The sequence below is a fragment of the Carettochelys insculpta genome, chromosome 22, assembly GCF_033958435.1.
Source record: "Carettochelys insculpta isolate YL-2023 chromosome 22, ASM3395843v1, whole genome shotgun sequence".
Taxonomy (NCBI): Eukaryota; Metazoa; Chordata; order Testudines; family Carettochelyidae; genus Carettochelys; species Carettochelys insculpta.
This window is the reverse complement of record NC_134158.1, coordinates 14,868,356-14,889,658: the sequence shown is the minus strand read 5'-3', so window position 1 is coordinate 14,889,658 and position 21,303 is coordinate 14,868,356. Positions and strand designations below refer to the sequence as shown.

At 57.6% G+C, this 21,303-nt stretch overlaps 1 protein-coding gene across 1 annotated transcript; it reads left to right on the top strand.

Annotated features, from left to right (window-relative positions):
- Nucleotides 1–848: 848 nt before the first annotated feature.
- On the top strand, nt 849–20,607 carry LOC142025269 (uncharacterized). The gene is made up of 19 exons (XM_075017894.1): nt 849–1,036; nt 1,919–1,954; nt 2,302–2,592; nt 4,458–4,589; nt 5,248–5,275; nt 5,758–5,807; nt 6,452–6,489; nt 7,084–7,274; nt 7,500–7,503; nt 8,640–8,773; nt 9,810–9,845; nt 10,326–10,411; nt 11,135–11,622; nt 13,028–13,091; nt 14,932–15,213; nt 17,763–18,044; nt 18,798–18,884; nt 19,015–19,129; nt 19,881–20,607. Exons 1-19 carry the CDS (start codon nt 853–855, stop codon nt 20,605–20,607), a joined length of 3,255 nt encoding a protein of 1,084 aa, XP_074873995.1. The 5' UTR covers nt 849–852.
- The last annotated feature ends 696 nt before the right edge of the window (nt 20,608–21,303 follow it).

Below are 21,303 nucleotides of genomic sequence, written 5' to 3'. Positions count from 1 at the left end.
CTCTCCGCGCTCTTCTTCCTGTCCCACCTTCTCATTCTGCTCCGTGCTCTGTGTTCTTTTTTTTCTGATGCACCTGGTGCAGGATGTCCTCCGGGGTTGCTTCTTATCTGCTGGAGCTGCTCTGCCGGTGTGTTGCAGGGTTCCCTAAAGAGCACATCCGCAGGAGCACAAGAAGCAACACTCAGAAGCATGACTGTTAGTTCACGCATGGCATTGAATCATCACAGTGAAATACACCATTTGTGACGTGCTGGGCATGTTCTCACCGACCCTTTGTTTCGTTAATTGTAATCATGCTACCTTTTAATTTCATTTGGTGACCCCTAGTTCTTGTGTAATGAGAACAAGCAAATAACAGTTCCTTATTCACTTGTTTCACATCAGACTTGATTTTAAAGACCCCTATTATATCCCGCCCATGGTCGCCATTTTTCTAAGCTGAACAGTCCCAGACCGTTAAAGCTCTCTTCCCACAGCGTCTCTTCCAACCCCCTGGTCATTCTGTTGCTCAGTTCCGGGCAGACTTCCTCCTTGGTGGCTTTTTGGGCTCCTCTTCGAACAACACATGATCTGTGTGTATCCTTCCCTTGGCCATCCCAGGCTGGAAACCACCAGTTGTTGCTCCAGACAGGCCAGCTGGAAAAGGTCAGGGTAACCTGGGCTCCTCTCGACCCCTGTGGAGCTTCCCCAGTTCCCAGCTGGTGCCCAGGCTGAGCAGACGTGGGGGGGGAGGTGATGTGGGGGGCACACCAGGCAGCTGTGCAAGGGGATGTGATTTGCTAAACGCTGAAAGGTGCTGACCCAGCTCTGATCATGCCAGATTAGGCCTGGAGACTGCAGAGAAACTGACCGATGAGGAAGAAAGGGGCTGAGCATGTCACAGACTTCCTGGGGCTGCCGCCCCAGCACAGTTTCTGTTTCTTCTTGCACTGGGGCCACGGGCTGGGGAGAGCTCAGCACCGGGGGCTGGTGGAGGCACTGAGGGCCCCCCCTTATTGCCCCATCATGGTGCCTGCTGCCACCATCCTCTTCCTTGGTGAGTATCAGAGACAGGCAGAGCGTGTGCCCATGGGGTGTCTGAGACCAGGGCGTGTGCCCGAGGGTGGGGTCTGAGACGAGGGCGTGTGCCCGGGGGGGGTGTCTGAGACGAGGGCATGTGCCCATGGGGGGATCTGAGACGAGGGCATGTGCCCGGGGGGGGTGTCTGAGACGAGGGCGTGTGCCCATGGGGGGATCTGAGACGAGGGCATGTGCCCGGGGGGGGTGTCTGAGACGAGGGCATGTGCCCATGGGGGGTCTGAGACCAGGGCGTGTGCCCGGGGGGGGTGTCTGAGACGAGGGCGTGTGCCCATGGGGGGATCTGAGACCAGGGCATGTGCCCATGGGGGGTCTGAGACCAGGGCATGTGCCCATGGGGGGTCTGAGACCAGGGCGTGTGCCCGAGGGTGGGGTCTGAGACCAGGGCGTGTGCCCATGGGGGGATCTGAGACCAGGGCATGTGCCCATGGGGGGTCTGAGACCAGGGCGTGTGCCCGAGGGTGGGGTCTGAGACCAGGGCATGTGCCCGAGGGTGGGGTCTGAGACCAGGGCATGTGCCCGAGGGTGGGGTCTGAGACCAGGGCGTGTGCCCGGGGGGGGTGTCTGAGACGAGGGCGTGTGCCGATGGGGGGGTCTGAGACCAGGGCGTGTGCTTGGGGGGGATCTGAGACCAGGTCGTGTGCCCATGGGGGGGTCTGAGACCAGGGCGTGTGCCCGGGGGGGGGTCTGAGACCAGGGCGTGTGCCCGGGGGGGTCTGAGACCAGGGCGTGTGCCCGGGGGGGTCTGAGGTGTGCGTCCGGGGGTGGTGTGGATTTGAGGCCAGGATGTGGAGCCCAATGGCTCAGAGATCTGGTCCCCAATGATCCATCTCCTATCCAGGCTGCTGGCTGGCCCGACGGAGCAGAGTGTCAGGACGTGAGTTTCTGAGGGGAAGGGGACACTGGGGAATTTGCTCATTAAGGAGGAGGGTTGGGTGAGGGGTGAGGGAACAGATCCCCTCTGGGGTGCTCCTAGCAGACCGCTGCCTCCTCAACACCTGTAACCATGCAGCGGGGGCAGGGCTGGGTAGTCCCTGGGGAACTGCGGGAGTCAGAGCCGGGAAATCTCCTTTCCCCTGTGTCTCACCTGGCTGTGGCCGCGGGGCCGGGCTGCGCCCAGGGCTGGGGGAGGGGTAACGCTGGCGCGACAGCTGGGCACAGGGTTGTGTCAGGCGGACGCATTTGTGTCACCCCCACTTAGTGCCGGTTTGTTTGTGAACCCAGAGGGGACCTACCCCAAACCCTCCATCTCCGCCAGCCCCAGCGGGGTGATCCCCATTGGGGGAAACGTCACCATCCGGTGCTCGACTCAGCGCCAGGACATGAGGTTCGTCCTCTACAAGGCTGGAGCTCAGGACTATGTGAACTACACAGACCCTGCTGGCTCTGAGGCTGAATTTCCCATCACCGGTGCCAGGAAGGAACACAGCGGTGACTACACCTGTCGTTACAGCCACAGGACAGGACCGGCTGTCTACTCAGAGCTCAGCGACTCCGTGCAGATCATTGTAGCAGGTAGGGCCCAGCCCAGTACCTCAGCTCCCAGCCAGATCCTGGGGGGCTCCCTGTGCCCTGGGCCCAGCAGAAGGGCTGTCCAGCCAGCGAAGTCTGGGGCTGGGGCTGGAGGAGGGGTGGTGCCAGGGCCTCTGTCTGGAGGTGACAGAAATGGCTAATGGCAGGGGGATGGGGAGCCTGCGGAGAGCTTTGGGCACTACTAGGCAGGGGGACCATGGGGACAGGGGGTGCGACGGGGGCCGTGGCTTGCAGGCAGCACCCACCTGGGCCTGTGGCCTCTGGGACACTCTTCTGGGAGTTCTGCCCCTGCGGAACAACACTGACCCTGAATCTGCTCAGCTCTGGAGGGACCCAGTCCTCAGGGCCCAGATCTGGGGCTCAGCACCCGGGAATGCAACCCTCAAAAATGACCAAAGCCCCAGGAAAATCCCAACTACCCGGGGTGAAAGCATTTCAACGGTTTCAGTAATGGCACGGAGAGGACAGTAATAAAATCTGGGGGCGACGACAAGCTGGGAGGGGTTGGAAGTCCTGTGAGGACAGAGTCATAAATCAGAATGATCTGGGCAAAGTGGACCAATGGTCTGAGGTGAGTAGGATGATGTTCAAGAAGGAAAAATGCAAAGTCCTCTGCTAAGGGGGGGGACAATCAGTTTCACACACACAAAATGGGAACAAGGATCGGAGGGGGAGCCGTGTTAGTCTGGATCTGTAACAGCAACGAAGGGTCCTGTGGCACCTTATAGACTAACAGAAAAGTTTTGAGCATGAGCTTTCGTGAGCACAGACTCACTTCATCAGATGCTGGTCTTGGAAAGCTGCAGGGCCAGGTATAAATAAGCCAGAGCAAGGCTGGGGATAACAAGGTTAGCTGGGTCAGGAGGGGTGAGGCTTACTACCAGCAGTTGATCGGGCGGTGTGAACACCAAGGGAGGGGAAGCTGCTTTTGTATTTAGCCAGCCATTCACAGTCTTTGTTTAAGCTGGTGGGGGCAGGCAAGGGCCTGCCTGAGGCTCCCTGCTCCCAGGCTGCTGCAGGGAGTCCTTTACCCCTCCCCAACTCCAGCCCCACCTGCACCCAACCCCTCATTTCCAGCCCCACCCCAGAGGCCACAGCCCTGCTGGAGCCTTCATTCCTCAGCCCCATGCCCTACCCGGAGCCCCCTCCCGCCTGGCGCACCCCTCAGCGCCTCCCCCACATCGGTGCAGGCAATAAAACTCATTCTGCACAGGGCTGTACAAGCTGAGCGGGAACACTGCCCTGCCCCCAGTCACTGCAGCACGGACGCTGCCCCGCCCTGGCCATGCACAGCTGAGTCGGGGCCCAGGGGCAGCTGAGCCAGCCCAGCCCCCAGCCATGAAAATCCCCCTCCCCCAAGAATGACAGTGCCGACTGGTGCTGAATCGGTGGCCGGGGAGTGGGGCGGGGTAGCCAAATACTGCTCACACATAAGCTCGCCTGTGCTGGGCAGCCAGAGGCTCCCTCTGGGGCAGCTGGGCCCCTCAGTGCCCTTAGGGTGCCCTGGAGGTCCCTGCGAAGCTGCCAGCCTGGCAGGCGCGATACCGGGCTAGATGGGCCCCTTGGCCTGTGGGGGTGTGGCCGAACAGCGCCCCCTAGTGCTGCACTGGAGTACCAGGGCCAGCACTGACTGGCGGGAGAGCGCCCCCTGCTGAGCCCCTGCCCGGCAGCCCAGCGCCCCCAGCACCTTGCTTGCGCTGACCCCGCTTGGTTCCCTGGCCCCCAACACCCTCCCCACAGAACCTGCTGCTGCCACTGCCCTGCGGTGTCCCAGCCCCTTGGGCGCCGCCCGGGGCAGGGGCAGAGACCAGCTGCTCCCGGCACTCAGGGCTGCTGCTGTTCCCTAGAGAGATCGGGACCTCAGACGCCGCCAGGTCTGAGCAGCCCCCTCGTCACCGGGGTGAGCGTCGTGGCTGCCACCGTCCTCCTCCTCCTCCTCCTCGTGGCCTCCATCTGCGTCATCGTTAGAACCCGAGCCAGTAAGTGCCCCAACGGCGAGGGAAGGGTTAAACCGGCCGCTAAGCAGGGCAGGACGGGGTCACGGCTTGGATGGGGGACTGCAGAGAAAGCTGGGGCTGGGTGGGGGGTGCTCGCCCCTGGCAGTCAGCATTGGCCCCAGTGCCACAAGGTGGCATTATGGGGCTCTGGGCTGCAGGGAGCGGGGCAGGGACCCAGCAGGGGGCGCTGGGCTGTGGGAAGGGGGCCCAGCAGGGGGCGCTGCTCAAGAAATCCCTTTGCAGACGGGTGTCCCTGCCCAGAGGTGGCCACGTGACACAGATGGGTGAGGGGTCCTACCCCAGAGGTGGCTGCATCTAAGCGCCAGTGAAGGCCCCTCTCTAAAGAGCCTGCGACTCTCAGGAGCCGGGGAGCCGACCTACCTCAAGTTTGTTATAAGTCACTGTCGAGGGAGGACCGGGGACAGGGAACCCCCCACCCCCAGGTTAATCTGCTCCTCCCCCAGCACATGCTCCATGTTGTGCCACCCCTCTGGCAGCCCAGCCCCCGCCATCTGGGATCCAGGCTGTGTCAGCAGCGGACAGGACTCCCCCTTCCCCCGCTGCCGGGGTGCATGGCAGGCGCTGGTACTGGGGATCCCGATTGGCTCATGGGGGGTTTCTGGTTTGTGTCCCTCTGCAGGAAAAGGAGCCGCACCGACACCAAACAGGTAGGAACCCGGCTCTGCCCCTCCCATTGACCGGCCTGGGGCCTGTCGCCAGCTCTGGCAGGGGAGTGGGGTCTAGTGGTTAGAGTGTGGGGGGGATTAGCACAGGGGCTCTCAACCTTTCTTCCTGAGCGCCCCCCGCCCCGCCCCTGCTCAAAGCTCCACAGCCGGCTGTGTCACAGCACCTGGTTTTGTGCACGTACAAGCCAGGGCTGGTGATAGGGGGTAGCCAGCAGGACAATGGCCCCTGGCCCCACCTCAAAGGGGGCCCAAGTTCCTCAGGCTTTGACTTCAGCCCCAGCTGGTGGGGCTTTGGCCACTTGCCCTTGCCCTGCTTCACTGCTGCCCCGGAACCTGCTCGTGGGCCCAGCCCCCAGGGGGAGAGCCGCTGGAGGAGGGGACAGTGATCAGCAAGAGGCCGAGTTGGGGACTCTCCCTGCAGGTGGGGGACTATGGCATTTACATGGGGATTTTCTCTCCTTTAGCAATAACCCAGTGGAGGCATCAAAGGTGCCCACTCAGCAAGACCCCGTCTGTGAGTAACACACCCAGGTGGGGAGGGGAGGGGCTTGGGGGGCTCTGCCCAAATGGGGCAGGACCTGATTCACAGCTGCTGCTGGGCAGGGTTAAGTAGAAGGTCCCGGAGGGGGGCCACCCTCTGCTCCCCCTCTAGTCTGTGTACCCCCCATTGTGCACCCCAGGCCTGGGGCTTTGTGTGTCCCCCTTCACTTCCCAGTCGGGCATGTGGGGGAGAATCCCCCATGCCCTCCTGGCTCCCAGCCTCCCTGGCGTAACCATGAAACCCCACCTGCCTCCCAGACCCACAGAGAGAATCTAGGCATCCTGGCGCCTGTTCCCCCACTCCACCCCCTAGGCCCTGCCCCCCTCGCAGAGCCAGGGAGAGAACCCAGGTGTCCGACTCCAACCCTCCATGCTCTAACCTCTAGGGTCCAGCCCCCTTCCAGTGTCTGAGAGACCTGTAACCCCCTACACCCTGTGGCTGGGTTTGTGCCTCAGTTTCCCTTTCCATCACACAGCACTAATATCTCTCCCTGTCTTGGGGGAGGGGCTGTGTGGGGCTCTGGGTCCCCTGGGTGGACAGAGGGGTTGGAGCCGGGGGTTGAGCTCTGCTCTGGGCCAGCCGGGGGCTGCGGTTCAGTGGGTATCTCTGCTCCGCAGACGACTCCGTCAACAAAAGGAAAGAGCTGCAGACCTTGGTAAGTGTCCTGGGTTCCCCCATGGGGCCTGGCCCCCCACCCTGACCCACATGGGGCCCCGTCCTTGCCAGGCCCTCTCAGGGGATGGGGGTGGGGGCTGGGTTCACTGGATCATCAGCTGGAGTTGTGTGTGTGTGTGTGTGCACACGCGCGCCCCTTGCTGTTCGTGTGTATGTGTGTGGGTGTGTCTGTCTGCGCTCCCTCCTGGTGTGTGTGTGTGTGTGGGTGGGTGGCTGGGTGTGTTTGCGCCCCCTGCTGGGGTGTATGTGTCTCTGTGTATGTCTGCGGCCCCTCCTGGAGTGTGTGTGTCTGTGCGTGTGTGTGTGGGTGTGGGTATGTGCGCCCCTTGCTGGTGTGTGTGTATGTGTGTATGTGCATTTGCACCCCCTGCTGGCGTGTGTCTGTGCGTGTCTGTGCCTATTGCTGCTGTGTGTCTGTCTGTCTGCCTGCAAGTGTGTGTGTGTGTATCTGTGCCCCCTGCTGGTGCGTTTGTGTCTGTGTGTGTGTCTGCGCCCCCTGCTGGAGAGGCTGGGCCCTGTTCCATGTGCGCACGCGCACACACACACACACACTGGTGACTCTCTCTCCCCACAGCCCCAGGAGCCCGACCCCGAGGGACTCACCTATGTGGAGCTGAATCACCAGGCTCGGCAGACCCCGTGGGGAGACCCAGCCCCTGCCCCCACTCCCGAGCCCGCCCAGTACAGCATGTACACCGTGATCAAAGTGAACCAGGAGCCCCACTGTGACAGCCCCCCACAGCCATGGGGCGCCGGCCCCCAGGAGTGAGAGACGCTCCCCTGCAGCGCCAGCCCCAGAGGACTCTGCATCTAGGGAAGATTTCGGGGAGACGCTGCCCTCCCCGCCACTGCAGCCCCATCCCATCAAACTGTGCGCCTCTGCCCCGCCCAGACCCACAAGTGGGGGGCAGATGGGAGCTAAGACCCCGGGGTGCGGGGGGCCGCACGGAGGCGGCTGTTTGTGTTATTTTGTACCCGGTTTGTCTCCAGATTTGTAATAAACACAGAACCACAAACCAGACCCACAGCGCCGGGCCCCTCCGAGCCCCCATGTGCCTGGGCAGGGAGTGCACGTAACACCTGGGGTATGGGCCGGGGGCTGTTTACACAAGTAGCCATCGCCTGACACTGAGATGCGCCCACCTCCCAGGTGCGACGCTGGGGCTGGTTGTCTGCGAGTCCCTTGCCCAGCAAGAAGGGACGTGATTTGGCCAGGACACTGGGTTTGTGGACCCCCCAACTCTGGGCAGAGCAGCGGCTGAGGGGTCTGACACCCAGGAGCAATTGCTGCACTCCATTTTCATCCCCTCCATGGGGTCATCCCAACCCTGCTGTGCTGGGAATCCCTTGCTACAAGCCATTGGGGGATTCCTGAGCAGTGCCCATAGGACAGACTGTGGTGGGTGCTGGGAGGGAGGTCTTGTGAGCCCAAGTCCGCCTCTCCGAAGCCCAGGCCAGACAACGTGGGCAAAGGGAGAACTGCACAGTTAATGCCCATCCCTGGGGCTTTCCCCCAAGGGCCCCATGCGCTGCCTCTGGGGCAGGCTGAGAATCGCCGCTTGCTGGGAGCAGTGCAGGAGCTAGGACACAGAGCAGGGCAGTTCTGAATCCCCCCAGCAGGGGGCCAGGAAGCTTTTCCCCAACCTATGAGGCTTTGTTGCTGTTCAGCAGCCTGCAGAGGAAGGCTCCCCTTGGCTCCCCTGTCCTGGCTCCTGCACAAAATCCCTCCCCTTCCCCGCACCCCGAGATCCTGGCCCTGCAGCACCTGGCCCCACAGATCAGCCTGGAAAGACACAGCTGATCACATCCACCTGCCCCAAGGCACTCAGACACGGGCATGTCCCTGTTGCCTCAGTTACCCTTAACTACTGCTTAAAGAGCCCCCCTGAGCCACCCAGGCCCTGCCCTGGGGCCAGGTGGGAGCCAGCACCTCCCAGAGGATCCACCCACATGCTCACCTGGGCCATTCTGTCACCACCCTTGGGCCAACTGGAGCTGGGGCTCCCTAGATGGGACAGGCCCAGGGCCCCATTCCCCACCCCTCTGAGCCAGCCAGCCTCCTGCCGTGCGCCTGGCACCCGCAGGCTGTTGTGAAACCGGGCTGTGGGTGGCGGGTGGTCCTGGAAACAGAATTTCCTGTTGTGTCACTGCGCCGGACGCCTCCTCCCCGGAGCCAGTCGCGTGGTCCATCGCTCCTCAGTGCCGCTTGCTCCTCTGCGTCCTCAGCCCCATGGGACCCTCCCCTGCCTTGCTCCTCGCCCTCGGTGAGTGGGGCTCTGCTCTGCGCCCAGTTACCCCTCCCGGGGGGACTTCTCCCCTCCCCAAGGTGGTGGGTTGGGACCAGCTCAGCCTCCCTAGCTCCTTGGCAGGTTCCCATAGCAGCAGGGGGAGCCAGGGCAAGTCCCCTAACCCACACACAGCCTGCACCCCCCATCCAGCCCCTGTCCTCCCCTGCTCAGCCCCCTACCTGCCCCGCAGCACCCCACCCCCGGCAACCCAGGCCTGGGAACATTTCCTAATGCTGGAGAGGTTAGGCAGGGACAGGGATGGGGGTGGGCATGTGGTGGGGCTGGGTTTGGTCAGGACCCCAAAACCAAGGTCCCTGGGAGGAGCTGTACTAGGTCCCCTCAAGCCATGGCTGGGACACTGGACAGAGCAGGCAGGGGGGAGGGAGAGGTGGGGGTGCTGCTGGGCTATCCCCTCCCCCAGTGCTTTGGGGAAGTTGGCAGCATGCAATGGGTTCTCTATTGCACAAGTCGCATCCCCCGGTCCCTGCTCTGTCCTATTCTGTGCCCCCCAGTTGGAATCTGCCTCCCCACACCTGGGAACCTCCTCCCACTGAGGCTCCCAACCCCTCTCCTGCCCACCCCCAAAGCCCTGTGGCTCGGAGTGGGCAGGGCAAACCCCAGCCAACAGCTGGGCCTCTGATTCTGCAGTGAGCGGTGGGCAAATTCCCTTGGGAAGGCCCTGGCTTGTGCCCCAATCCTGGCGCCTGGGGGCAGGTGCCCCAATTCTGCCGTGCTCTCAGGCTGCAGCCATGCACTGGAGGAGGCTGAAACACCGGATTTCCCTGGGAAAGCTCTCCCAGCAGCTGCAGTGGGTGTGCCATCAGTAGGGTCCAGAGTTAAAACTCACGCTAGCAGCCCTGCTCTGATGCAGACTGGCTGACGACTCGAGCCTCCGTTGGCTGTGGACTCCCACGGGCTGGCATGTGACTCTGGCCCTGCTGACGTAAACGGGGGTGGGCAGAATGGGATCTCGCATCCCCCACCCCAGCGAACACCCCACTTCTTATTACAGGCCTCATCTGGACCCACCGCCCATTGGCTGCTGCTCGTGAGTCGCTCCGCCTCCGGCTCTGTCCAAGGAGGGGGTCCAGGAGATACCAGGGGAGGGGGTGACACTGTCCCACAAGGGGGGCGTGGGGGGGATCTGAGGTTAGGGGGATGATGACCAGTGGTCCCCAGGGTGTGCTGCAGGTGGACAGGCTTGTTTGGGGGGGTGGGGAACGGGGCAGGGACATGTCCCCTCTAGGGGGCACCAGGTCCCACCCAGCTCTGTCTGGCTTGGGAGTGCAGAGAATCATAGAGTCATAGAACAATAGAGCTGGAAGAGACCTAAAAAGCCATAAAGTCCAGCCCCCTGCCCTACGCAGGACCAATCCCATCAGATCAGCCCAGCCAGGGCTTTGTCGAGCCGAGACTTAAACACCTCCAAGGATGGAGACTCCATCACTTCCCTGGGGAGACCATTCCAATGCTTCACCACCCTCCTCATGAAACATTTTCCCCTAATATTCAACCTGGACCTTCCCAGCTGCAACTTGAGACCATTGTTCCGTGTTCTGCCATCCATGTCCCCTGAGAACAGCCTCTCTCCAGCCTCTTGGCAACCTCCCTTCAGTGAGTTGAAGGCTGTTATCAAGTTGTGATGGGGTTCTGGGGTCCCCCAAGCTCTGCACCCTGTCAGCAGGCAGGAGAGTCTCTCACTTAGCAGGAGAACAGCGGGTTTATTAGCTGACAGGACTCAGCATCGTACAGAGGAGTCAGTGCAGCAGGCAGAGACAGCCAGTCCAATTCATGTTAGGGAGAGGAGGCCCCGAGGGGCCCCCAGAGCTGGGGCCTGGCCCCCTCCTTTGTCTCTCTCTCCCTCAGCCCAGACTAACTGCTTCCCAACTCCCAGTTCCAATTCAAACCCCTCAGGCTCCACCTCCTCCTTTGTCTGCAGTACAAAGGTGTTACCTGGTCGTCAGGGTTACCCTCAGCAGGAGCCCCACACCCTCTGTGAGCCACACACACACACACAGGTATCCCCCACTCCATCACACAAGTCCCCCCTCAGTCTTCTCTTCTGCAAACTAAACAGACTCAAGTCCCTCAACCTTTCTCCGTAGGTCATATGCTCCAGCCCCCTAATTATTTTGTCCGCCCTCTACTCGACCCTTTCCAGGGTGTCCACATCCTTCTTATAATTGGGGGCCCAGAATGGGGCAGGGCCTGTTCCCTATAGAGGGCACCTGCTCCCACCCAGCCCCAGCACACGGTCTGTCTGGCTCGGGGGGGCCGGGAATGGGACCTGCCCATCACAGAAGATGCCCCTCACAGCCTGTGCCCTTCCCTCCACAGAGTCCTACCCCAAACCCTCCCTCTCCCTCAGCCCCAGCGGGGAGTTCACCCCAGGGACAGACGTCTCCTTCTACTGCCATGGGTCGCGGGCAGGCGTGCGATTCCGGCTGTACCGGGCGGGGGTCGCGCTGCGGCACACGGAGCCGGCCACCTCGACGGCCGAATTCCGCATCACCAACGCCCGGCGGGAGGACGGGGGCACCTACACCTGCCGCTACGAGAGCCTGACCGAACCGCCCGTCGTCTCCCCGCCCAGCGACCCCATAGAGCTGGTGGCAGTCGGTGAGTGGTTGTCCTCTGTAGCCTGGTACTGGAACCCAGGAGCCCCGGCTACCAAACCTCCACCCCCGGCCTCTTGTACTCTAACCACTAGACATCACTACCCTCCAGAGACAGGGGGAGAACCCACGAGTCCTGGCTACCAACCCCCCTCCACACACCCTTGTGCTCTAACTACTAAACCCCACTTCCCATGCCACACTTGCTGTGTACTATTTTGAAATAAACTGTGCACTTGTTTGTAATGAGAAGGGTTTGGTATTGCTTTTAGTCGAGTTCTTTACTCTTTTTCAAAGTTTTTGTAAAGCTTTGAAAAACAGTTTTTGTAAACCATTTATTTCATTTCCGATTTTTGTTCAAAGGATTTTCACTTAGGAGAATCACATTTGACTTCAAACACGTATGAAAACTTTAATGCAAGTCATATTTACATCGTTCACTGCAGGACACGTTGCATTCTAGTAGCCAAATGTTATTATTTTATGGATTTCCGTAATTTATTTCAAATCACGTTTAACTTAACAGACATGGTATTCTCATCATTCATTTCTTTCTTGTCATTTCAGCATTTAATTAAACTGTTATTTTAATTGGAGAACAAAATATTGTCTTCTAAAAACATGAAAACGTGAACCTAACCCTGATTATCACTTTCATTTCAAAATGTACATTTTATTTTAACATAATTTTATTTCCTATGTTATTATGTTACATAGTTCCATCTTTTATTACCCTATACATTGACATGAATTTCAAAATACTGTATACAGTGCATTTCTTTCATTTCAGCAGCTAATTCAAATGTCAGTTTAATGTAGGAAAAATGTATTTCAGAATATGAAAACATCTTACTGCCCCATTTTTAAATGAAAGCCTTAAACTTTATTTCAATGTGCCTTTTACTTCAACATTTTGTATGCTTCCCTATTTAACTGTAATGTTAATATAACGTCACACACATTGCATTTGAATGTTATTATGATTGTTATTTAATATTATTATTCAGTTTCATTTTAAAATACCACAGCACTAACCTTCATGTGAGTGTCAGTAAATTGATTATGAGAGCACTGAAATCACGAAGATGAAATTCAGTAACAGAGAGAAAGCTGGGCTAGTCTATATACTATCAAAACAAAAAAAGCAGTCAAGTAGCACTTTAAAGACTAACAAAATAATTTATTAGGTGATGAGCTTTCATGGGACAGACCCACTTCTTCAGACCATAGTCGGACCAGAACAGACTCAATATTTAAGGCACAGAGAACCAAAAACAGTTATCAAGGTTGACAAATCAGAAAAAAAAATGATCAAGGTGAGCAAATCAGAGAGCAGAGGGGCAAAAGGGGTGGGGAGTAAGAATTAGATTAAGCCAAGTATGCAAATGAGCCCCTACAGTGACTCAGAAAATTCCAATCTCGGTTCAAACCACGTGGTTTTTTTTTCAGTAAAAATAAGTGCAAAGTAAGAAGGAAAAGTCCAGTGCACTAGGCCAGGATGGTCCAAGCCTGCCGGAAAGGATCTGGGTTTTACAGCAGATCACAACTTGAATGTGAGCCAACAGTGGGATTCTGGGGTGAAAAAGGCCCTTGTTTTTCTGGGCTGTGTTAACAGCAAAGTGGCTGCCTTAGAGGGGGAGCCGTGTTCCGCCAGGTCTACACGAAAATTGCATCGCTGGGTTCGGCGTATCTAAAATCTATTTTTGCTGCTGTCCACACAGCAGGAGGCTGATTTTCCTTACACCTTGCAACTGCCAGGAGGGCTGAGGTCGATGGCAGTGCCATGACAGTTCGATTTAGCACGTCCATGCTCCACACGTTAATCGAATCCTGGAAGAATGACCACTGTGGGGTTGATCTTCCCCTAAATGTAGCTGTAGCCGTAGTCTGCAGCTTCCCAAACAACAAGCTGTCCTGTAGCGCCTTAGAGACCAACCAATGTATTAGGTCGTGAGCTATCGTGGGTAAGACCCACTTCTTCAGATGGAATCACAGAATCATAGAACACTAGGACTGGAAGGGACCTTGAGAGGCCATCGAGTCCAGCCCCTTGCCCCCATGGCAGGACCAAGTACTGTCTAAACCATCCCTGATAGACATCTATCTAACCTGTCCTCTAATATCTCCAGCGATGGAGATTCCACAACCTCCCTTGGCAATTTATTCCAGTGTTTGACCACCCTGACAGTTAGGAACTTTTTCCTAATGTCCAACCTAAACCTCCCTTGCTGCAGTTTAAGCCCATTGCCTCTTGTTCTATCCTCAGAGGCCAAGAAGAACAAGTTTTCTCCCTCCTCCTTATGACACCCTCTTAGATACCTGAAAACAGCTATCATGTCCCCCCGCCATCTTCTCTTTTCTGAACTAAACAAGCCCAATTCTTTCAGCCTTTCTTCATAGGTCATGTCCTCTAGTCATTCTTGTCACTCTTTTCTGGACCCTCTCTAATTTCTCAACATCTTTCTTGAACTGCAGTGCCCAGAACTGGACACAATACTCCACCTGAGGCTGCAAACTGAGTGGAAAAATAAAATCCAGGGTTTTTAGGGTGGGGAGGGGAAGAGGAGGAGAAACCGGTCCGGGTCAGTCTTCCCAGGTTTGATTTTGTGTGCCTAGTGGGGACGCACAGAATCGACCTCTCAGGGGTTGACAGTCGGCCCTTTTATTCTGCATTGTCGCAAGGAGTAAGGGAGATCGACAGGAGAGTTTTTCCCGTCAACCTCCCTCAGTGAAGACAGCCAGGTAAGTCAATTGTACGTAAGTCTATTCCACCTACATGAATGTTGTAGTGGGAATTGCATATCTATAGGCAACTTTAAGGTCTAGGGTAGACCTGGTCTAAGTAGGACATTTCCTAGTCCTGCAAATCTCAAAGGTGGGGAAATGCTCTCGTAAGGCACAAGATAATAGCAATCTCTGTTAAGCCCCAGGTTAAATGTGTCAAACCTAGGAATTAATTCCCATTCAGGTGTCACCCTCTGTAATCTGGTGGTAAAAAACTCTTTAGTAGAAGAATGTCCCCTTTCCAATCCACTGTTGACTGTCCAAGGGGGTTAACGTGTCCCCCTGTAGGTTTATGCTTCTTCCAATTCCTGATGTCAGATTAAGGCCATGCATCCTCTGGTGCAGAGACTGTCTGGGTTGGCCCACGTCCATGGCAGTGGATTATTGCTGGCACAAGATTGCATGTATCACATTAGTGGTTGTGCCCCTGTATGAGCCCCTGAGGGTATTGACTGGTCTCCTGTCCACGGAGGCTGGACAAGAAGAAATTAGTGTGGGTCACGGCTAGAGAGGTAGTGGGCAAATTCTGACTCTGAGGAAGCTTGGCTGGGCAATAGCTCCCAGGGAGGCTGTGGACTCTCCTCTTTGGATAAACACATGTTGGTCCAGGCTGGCTCCAGGGGCGGGACAATCTGGCTGCTTCCCACCCTACGATTTCAGCTCCAATGTGCTGGGACAAGGCTCCAGGAATCCCCACAGCCGCAGGGTCTGACGCCAATTCTCTCTCCAATCCAGGGTCCTACCCCAAGCCCTCCATCTCCCTCAGCCCCAGCGGGGAGCTCACCCCAGGGATGGACGTCTCCTTCTACTGCCATGGGTCGCGGGCGGGCGTGCGGTTCCGGCTGTACCGGGCGGGGATCGCGCTGCGGCACATGGAGCCGGCCACCTCGACAGCCGAATTCCGCATCACCAATGCCCGGCGGGAGGATGGGGGCACCTACACCTGCCGCTACGAGAGCCTGACCGAACCACCCGTCGTCTCCCTGCCCAGCGACCCCATAGAGCTGGTGATAGCCGGTGAGCGGTTGTCTTCTGTAGCCTGGTACTGGAACCCCTTCCCCTAGCCCCGCTGTGCTCTAACCACTAGAAATCACTCCCCTCCTATAGGCAGGGGGAGAACCCAGGAGTCCTGGCGACCAACCCAGCCCCCCGCCCTCCTTTGCTGTGGTCATCAGACACGAATTCTTAACTGGGCCTGAGAGCCCTAGGAAAAGACTGTCATCGTTTGGGGTCTGTGCGACCCCTGGGTCCATAGGTCGGCCAGGGCTCTGTCCCCTGCCAGTGAGATACCGTCGTGATAGGTCACAACATTCATTGTCTGCTTCTCCTCCATGCCGGACCCGCGCTGTGGACCTGCCTCCAATGGATCTGCCTGGGTGAGGATCTGTCTTTCTTCATCTCCCCTCTGCAGGGTGGCCCCATCCAGCCCTGTCACACTGGCGTCCTGCATTCTTCACCAAAGGTCATGCCCTTCCCAGCCCCCTGCTCTAACCACTAGAGTCCCCACCCCTCCCACAGCTGGGGCAGGAACCAAAGAGTCCTGGCTCTCAGCTTCCCCCTCTCACCACTGGACCCCACACCCCTTTCAGTGCCAGGGATAGAACCCAGGAGTCCTGGTCCCCCACTGTCTCTTTCCACCTCGGTCTGTTAGATTCACAAGCCCTCTGGTACCAGATCTCTCCCTCCATGGGAATTTATGGACCAGGATGAATTCCTGGCTGACCTTTCCCTTTGTTTTGCTAAATTCACTTTCTCTCTGCTCCATGCAGGTTTGGTTCTGACATATACAACCTGCAGTAGGTGAGTAACTCCAAGGTCATTGTCATGAAACCTTTTATTTCCAGTACTTGCTATTTATTATACTTACCGGTGCTTGATTGGATTTCAAAATGTCACTGTACTGTATCAGCTTGAAACAAAATTTGCACTGGTTTGTCAGGAGAAACATTTATCATTGCTTTTACTGTACAGATTTAATCTGCTTCATAGTTTAGTGAAGCTTGGCAAAAATTGTAGTTCAAAACCACGTATTTCATGGCTGAATTTTGTTTAAATTATTTTAATTTAAGAGGATCGTATTTTATTTCAAACATATATGAAAACATGAGATAAAACTTTTATTACGTTTATTGCAAAATGTATCACATGTCAATGTGCATTTTCTCTATTATTTTATGTCATTTCAAATTTTGTTCCACAGTCCATTTATCATAGTGGACATGGGATTTGGAAATCACATTTATTTTTTCCTTTTCAGCATTTAAATTTGGGGATAAAATATTTTATTTCAAAATATATGAACATTTGAATTACATCTCAATGTCACTTTATTTCAAAATGTAACAGAGAGATAGCCGTGCTAATCTATACACTATCAAAACAAAAAAGCAGTCAAGTAGCACTTTAAAGACTAACAAAATAATTTATTAGGTGATGAGCTTTCGTGGGACAGACCCACTTCTTCACACCATAGCCATATCAGAATATTGAGTCTGTTCTGGTCTGGCTATGGTCTGAAGAAGGGATCTGTCCCACGAAAGCTCATCACCTAATAAATGATTTTGCTAGTCATTAAAGTGCTACTTGCCCGCTTTTTTGTTTTTATTTCAAAATGTACATTTACCTTCAACATCCAATTTATTTCCACATTTTTATTCTATTATTTATGTATTTCTATACTTTATTACAGGATACATTTATATTAGTATATATTGGATATTTCAATTGCATTTATTTCATTTCCAAAACTGTGTATTTTAATGTACAAAATATATTTCAAAAATATGGAAAATAGTTCAAATCATATATTTAAGCTATTTGTATTTCAAAAATGTCGTATTTTTTATATTCCATATTTACATTTGTTACATTTCTAAATTAAAGTATTAAACTTGAATGTACATTTTTCAACATTTTAATGTACCTCCATATTTTCTTACAATGTTAATTTTACTTGACACATTGTATATTGACATTGCCTTGATTTTTTTATTATTCCATTTCATTTCGAAATACTATCACAGTGTAGACTTTAACGTCCATGTCCTTAAGCTGATTATGGGAACAATGAAATCGCTAAGCTGAAACTCAACAAAGACAAGTGCAAAGTACTACACTTAGGAAGGAAAATCCAGTGCCCTGGGCTGATCCAGGACTGCAGGAAGGAACCTGGTTTTTATAGCAGTTCACACGTTTAAAACAAGCCAAAAGGTGTGATTCTGGGGTGAAAAAGGCAAATGCTTTTCTGGGCTGTATTAGCAGATAGGTCTTAGGTAGGACATGGGAGGCTTTTCCATAGATGCAGGGAAAACTCTTCACCTGTGAGGGAAGCACAGCTGTGGAATAGCTCCTAGGGAGGCTCTGGAGTCCCCTCTTTGGGGATTTTTAAGGCTGAGTTGGACAAACACCTCTTGGCGATGGTCTGGACTGACTCTGGCCGTGCTCAGCACAGGGGCGGGACGATCTGGCTGCTTCCCACCCTACGATTTCAGCTCCAATGTGCTGGGACAAGGCTCCAGGAATCCCCACAGCCGCAGGGTCTGACGCCAATTCTCTCTCCAATCCAGGGTCCTACCCCAAGCCCTCCATCTCCCTCAGCCCCAGCGGGGAGCTCACCCCAGGGATGGACGTCTCCTTCTACTGCCATGGGTCGCGGGCGGGCGTGCGGTTCCGGCTGTACCGGGCGGGGGTCGCGCTGCGGCACACGGAGCCGGCCACCTCGACGGCCGAATTCCGCATCACCAACGCCCGGCGGGAGGACGGGGGCACCTACACCTGCCGCTACGAGAGCCTGACCGAACCACCCATCATCTCCCTCCCCAGCGACCCCATAGAGCTGGTGGTAACTGGTGAGGGGCCTGGTTCAGGGTCCCTGCTCCCAGCCCCAGCTCCTGACCCATCCTCGAAGGGGGTGGGGGTGTGTGTCAGCATTCACAGACAGGTTCTAAGCCTGGGGTCTAGCACAGAGGACGTCCAGCTGGGAGGTGGGGAGGGAGTCCCTGGGGGGGTCCCCAGCTGCTGGAGATTTGGGGTGGGAGAGCAGATCCCTGACCTGGGAGAGCTGCAAAGTAAGGGGCTGTGACATAGTGGGGGATACGTGTGTGTATATGGGGGGCTCACGGGGGGGGCTCCTGCTGAGGGTAACTGAGGCGACCAGGTGACACCTCTGGGCTGAAGACAAGGAGGAGGTGGAGCCTGAGGGGTTTGAATTGGAACTGGGGGTTGGGAAGCAGTGAGTCTGGGCTGGGAGAGAGAGAGACAAAGGAGGGGGCCAGGCCCCAGCTCTGGGGGGCCCTCGGGGCCTCCTCTCCCCAGCATGGATGGGACGGGCTGTCCCTGCCGGCTGCACTGACTCCTCTGTACGACGCTGTGTCCTGTCAGCGAATAAACCTGCTGGTCTCCCGCTGAGCGAGACTGGGGCAGAGCTTGGGGCCCCTGAACCCCATCACAGGGGCTACCTGTGCTCTGGGGACGACCAGAGAAGAGGCAGCTCTGGGGTTGGCCCCAGGCACCGAACGTCCCCGCATGGAAGGGCCCAGCTAGGTTGTGGGGTGGGGAGGCCGACCCCTAAGTGGCTGTTTCTCCCCCTTTCTCTCCCACAGATGGTGGCTCGCGTCCCACTAGGGGAACCGACCCAACCCAGCTGAGCACAGCGCCGGCTCCCACCCACCCGGGCAGCACGGGGCCAGGTACGGGGGTCTCCTGGCTGCATAGGGAGAGAGGGGGAGGCAGACCTGGGGGCCTGGCCCATCGCTCCCATAGGGGGATGCTGCCTTCCCCCCCGTGGCGCACTCAGCTCCTGCCCCCTCCTCTCTCTAGGGTGTTCACCAAGGCAGGGCTGCTTCCAGGCGAACGTTGTGCGTCTGGCCCTGGCCGCCGGGGTCCTGCTGGCCCTGGGGCTGGTGGTGGCCGAGGCCATTTACAGCTGCCTGAGGTGAGGGCTGGAGACGAGGGAACGCGGAGTCGGGTGTGGGGGGCTCCAGCGCCCAGCCCAGGCTCCAGGGGTGGGGACTGGAGCAGGGGGCTGGCGAGGTGGCTGTTGGCTGGTCTGTTGGGGGGCCGGTTTTCAGCCCAAGTGCCGATCAAACTGGGGCCCTGGTGGTGCTGTTAAACAGTGCTGGGGGTGGGGCTAAGGCAAGTGACCAATGGGAGCTGTGGAGGCGGTGCCCATGGGTGAAAGGGCAGCGCGCAGAGTCTCCCTGGCTGCCCATGTGCCTGGGGGCTGCGGGGACCTGGGGGCTGGTTCCTGGGGGCTGCACTAAGCACCAGTGGGACCTGCACCCTGACCCCCCTGTTCAGGGCCTGGGGTCCCCTCCTGCACCCCAAAGCACAGCCCCCTACCCTGACTCCCTGCCCCACCTCTGAGACCCCCCCCACCCCACAACTCACAGTCCTGTCCCCTCAAAGCCTGCACCCCCAGCTGCAGCCCTCATCTTCCCCTGCACTCGCACTCCTGGCCCCAGCCCTCAGCCCCCTCCATACCCCAACCTGCATCCCAGATCCCAGCCCCTTCTGCACCCCAAACCCCTCAGCCCTATCCCCACTCAGAGGGGAGGAGCTAGTACAGGGGGACCACCAGAAGGCGGGGCATACGGTGCCACCTGTGGGAGTCGAGGGGGTACACTGGGGGGGGCTGGGTGACAGGGGAGATGGCTGTTCTGAGATGTCTGTGCTTAACCTCGCAGGAGCCCCCCCGCCGTATCCCCCTCCCAGCCCCATGGGGAGCAGGGCCGCCCGCCCAGCAGAGAGACAGAGGCGCCAGCTTGGAGTCTGCAGCCCCCCGCAATCCCTGCCGGGCGGTGGAGAGAGGGGCACGCGCCTCGCGGGGGGCCGTTGGGGGGCATCGGTCCTGGTATCCCCTCTGGGGGAGCATTGGACCTGGTGTCCCCACCACACTCCCCACCCCTGCCTCTGCCCCCCCAAATCAGCTCCTCAGCCCCATCCTACCTGGTCTCCCCACCCCCACCTCTGCCCCCCCAGATCAGCTCCAGGGCCCCATCCTACCTGGTCTTCCCACCCTCCTCCCCACCCCCACCTCCGCCCCCCCAGATCAGCTCCAGGGCCCCATCCTACCTGGTCTCCCCACCCCCCTCCCCACCCCCACCTCCGCCCCCCCAGATCAGCTCCGGGGCCCCATCCTACCTGGTCTCCCCACCCCCCTCCCCACCCCCACCTCCGCCCCCCCAGATCAGCTCCGGGGCCCCATCCTACCTGGTCTCCCCACCCCCCTCCCCACCCCCACCTCCGCCCCCCCAGATCAGCTCCAGGGCCCCATCCTACCTGGTCTTCCCACCCTCCTCCCCACCCCCCACCTCCGCCCCCCCAGATCAGCTCCGCGGCCCCATCCTATCTGGCATAAGCCCCCTCCCCCACCCTCCCCACCCCACAGGTGGTCCCACCACACCTGAGTAACCCTCTGACTCCCCCCACCCCCCAATCAGCCCTTCACCCCCCCAGTCTCCCAGCCCCACGGGGGGTTGCCAGGTTTGGTTGGACGTGTTCCTGGGGGCTCGTTACACATCTTCAATTAAAGGCTCATCTCTAATCCCTGGAGACTCCTGGCCAGTCCTTCAGGGTTGGCGCCCCACTGCCGCCCCCTCTGGGTGGGAGCCCTCTGCCCCCGCCCTGCCCGCCCCAGACAAATGGGCCCATCTGTCGCAGTGTCCTGCTGCCCCACCCCTTGGATCAGACCCATGAGACTCTGGCAGGGACAAGGGAGTGTCCAGTCCTGGGGTCCCCCCCGACAGTCCTACGAAGCTGCCCCCAATAAACCCGCAGGCCCACGTTCATCACTGGGCCGGTTCTTCCCCCTCTTCAGCCTCATCCATGAACAGACCCACAGAGGGAGAGCAGCTGCTAGGGCTAGGAGCCAGGCTTCCCTCCCCAGCTCTGGGAAGGCAGCGGGGGTTAGTGGTTAGAGTGGGGGGGCCCTGTTCTGGGGTCTCTTCCCAGCTCAGGCAGGGCAGTGGGGGCTAGCGGTTAGGGCAGGGGGCTGGAAGCCAGGACTCCTGGTGTCTCTCCCCAGCTCAGGGAGAGCAGTGGGACGGGGGCTAGTAATTAGAGCAGGGGGCTGGGAGCCAAGACTCCTGGGTTCCTTCCTCAGCTCAA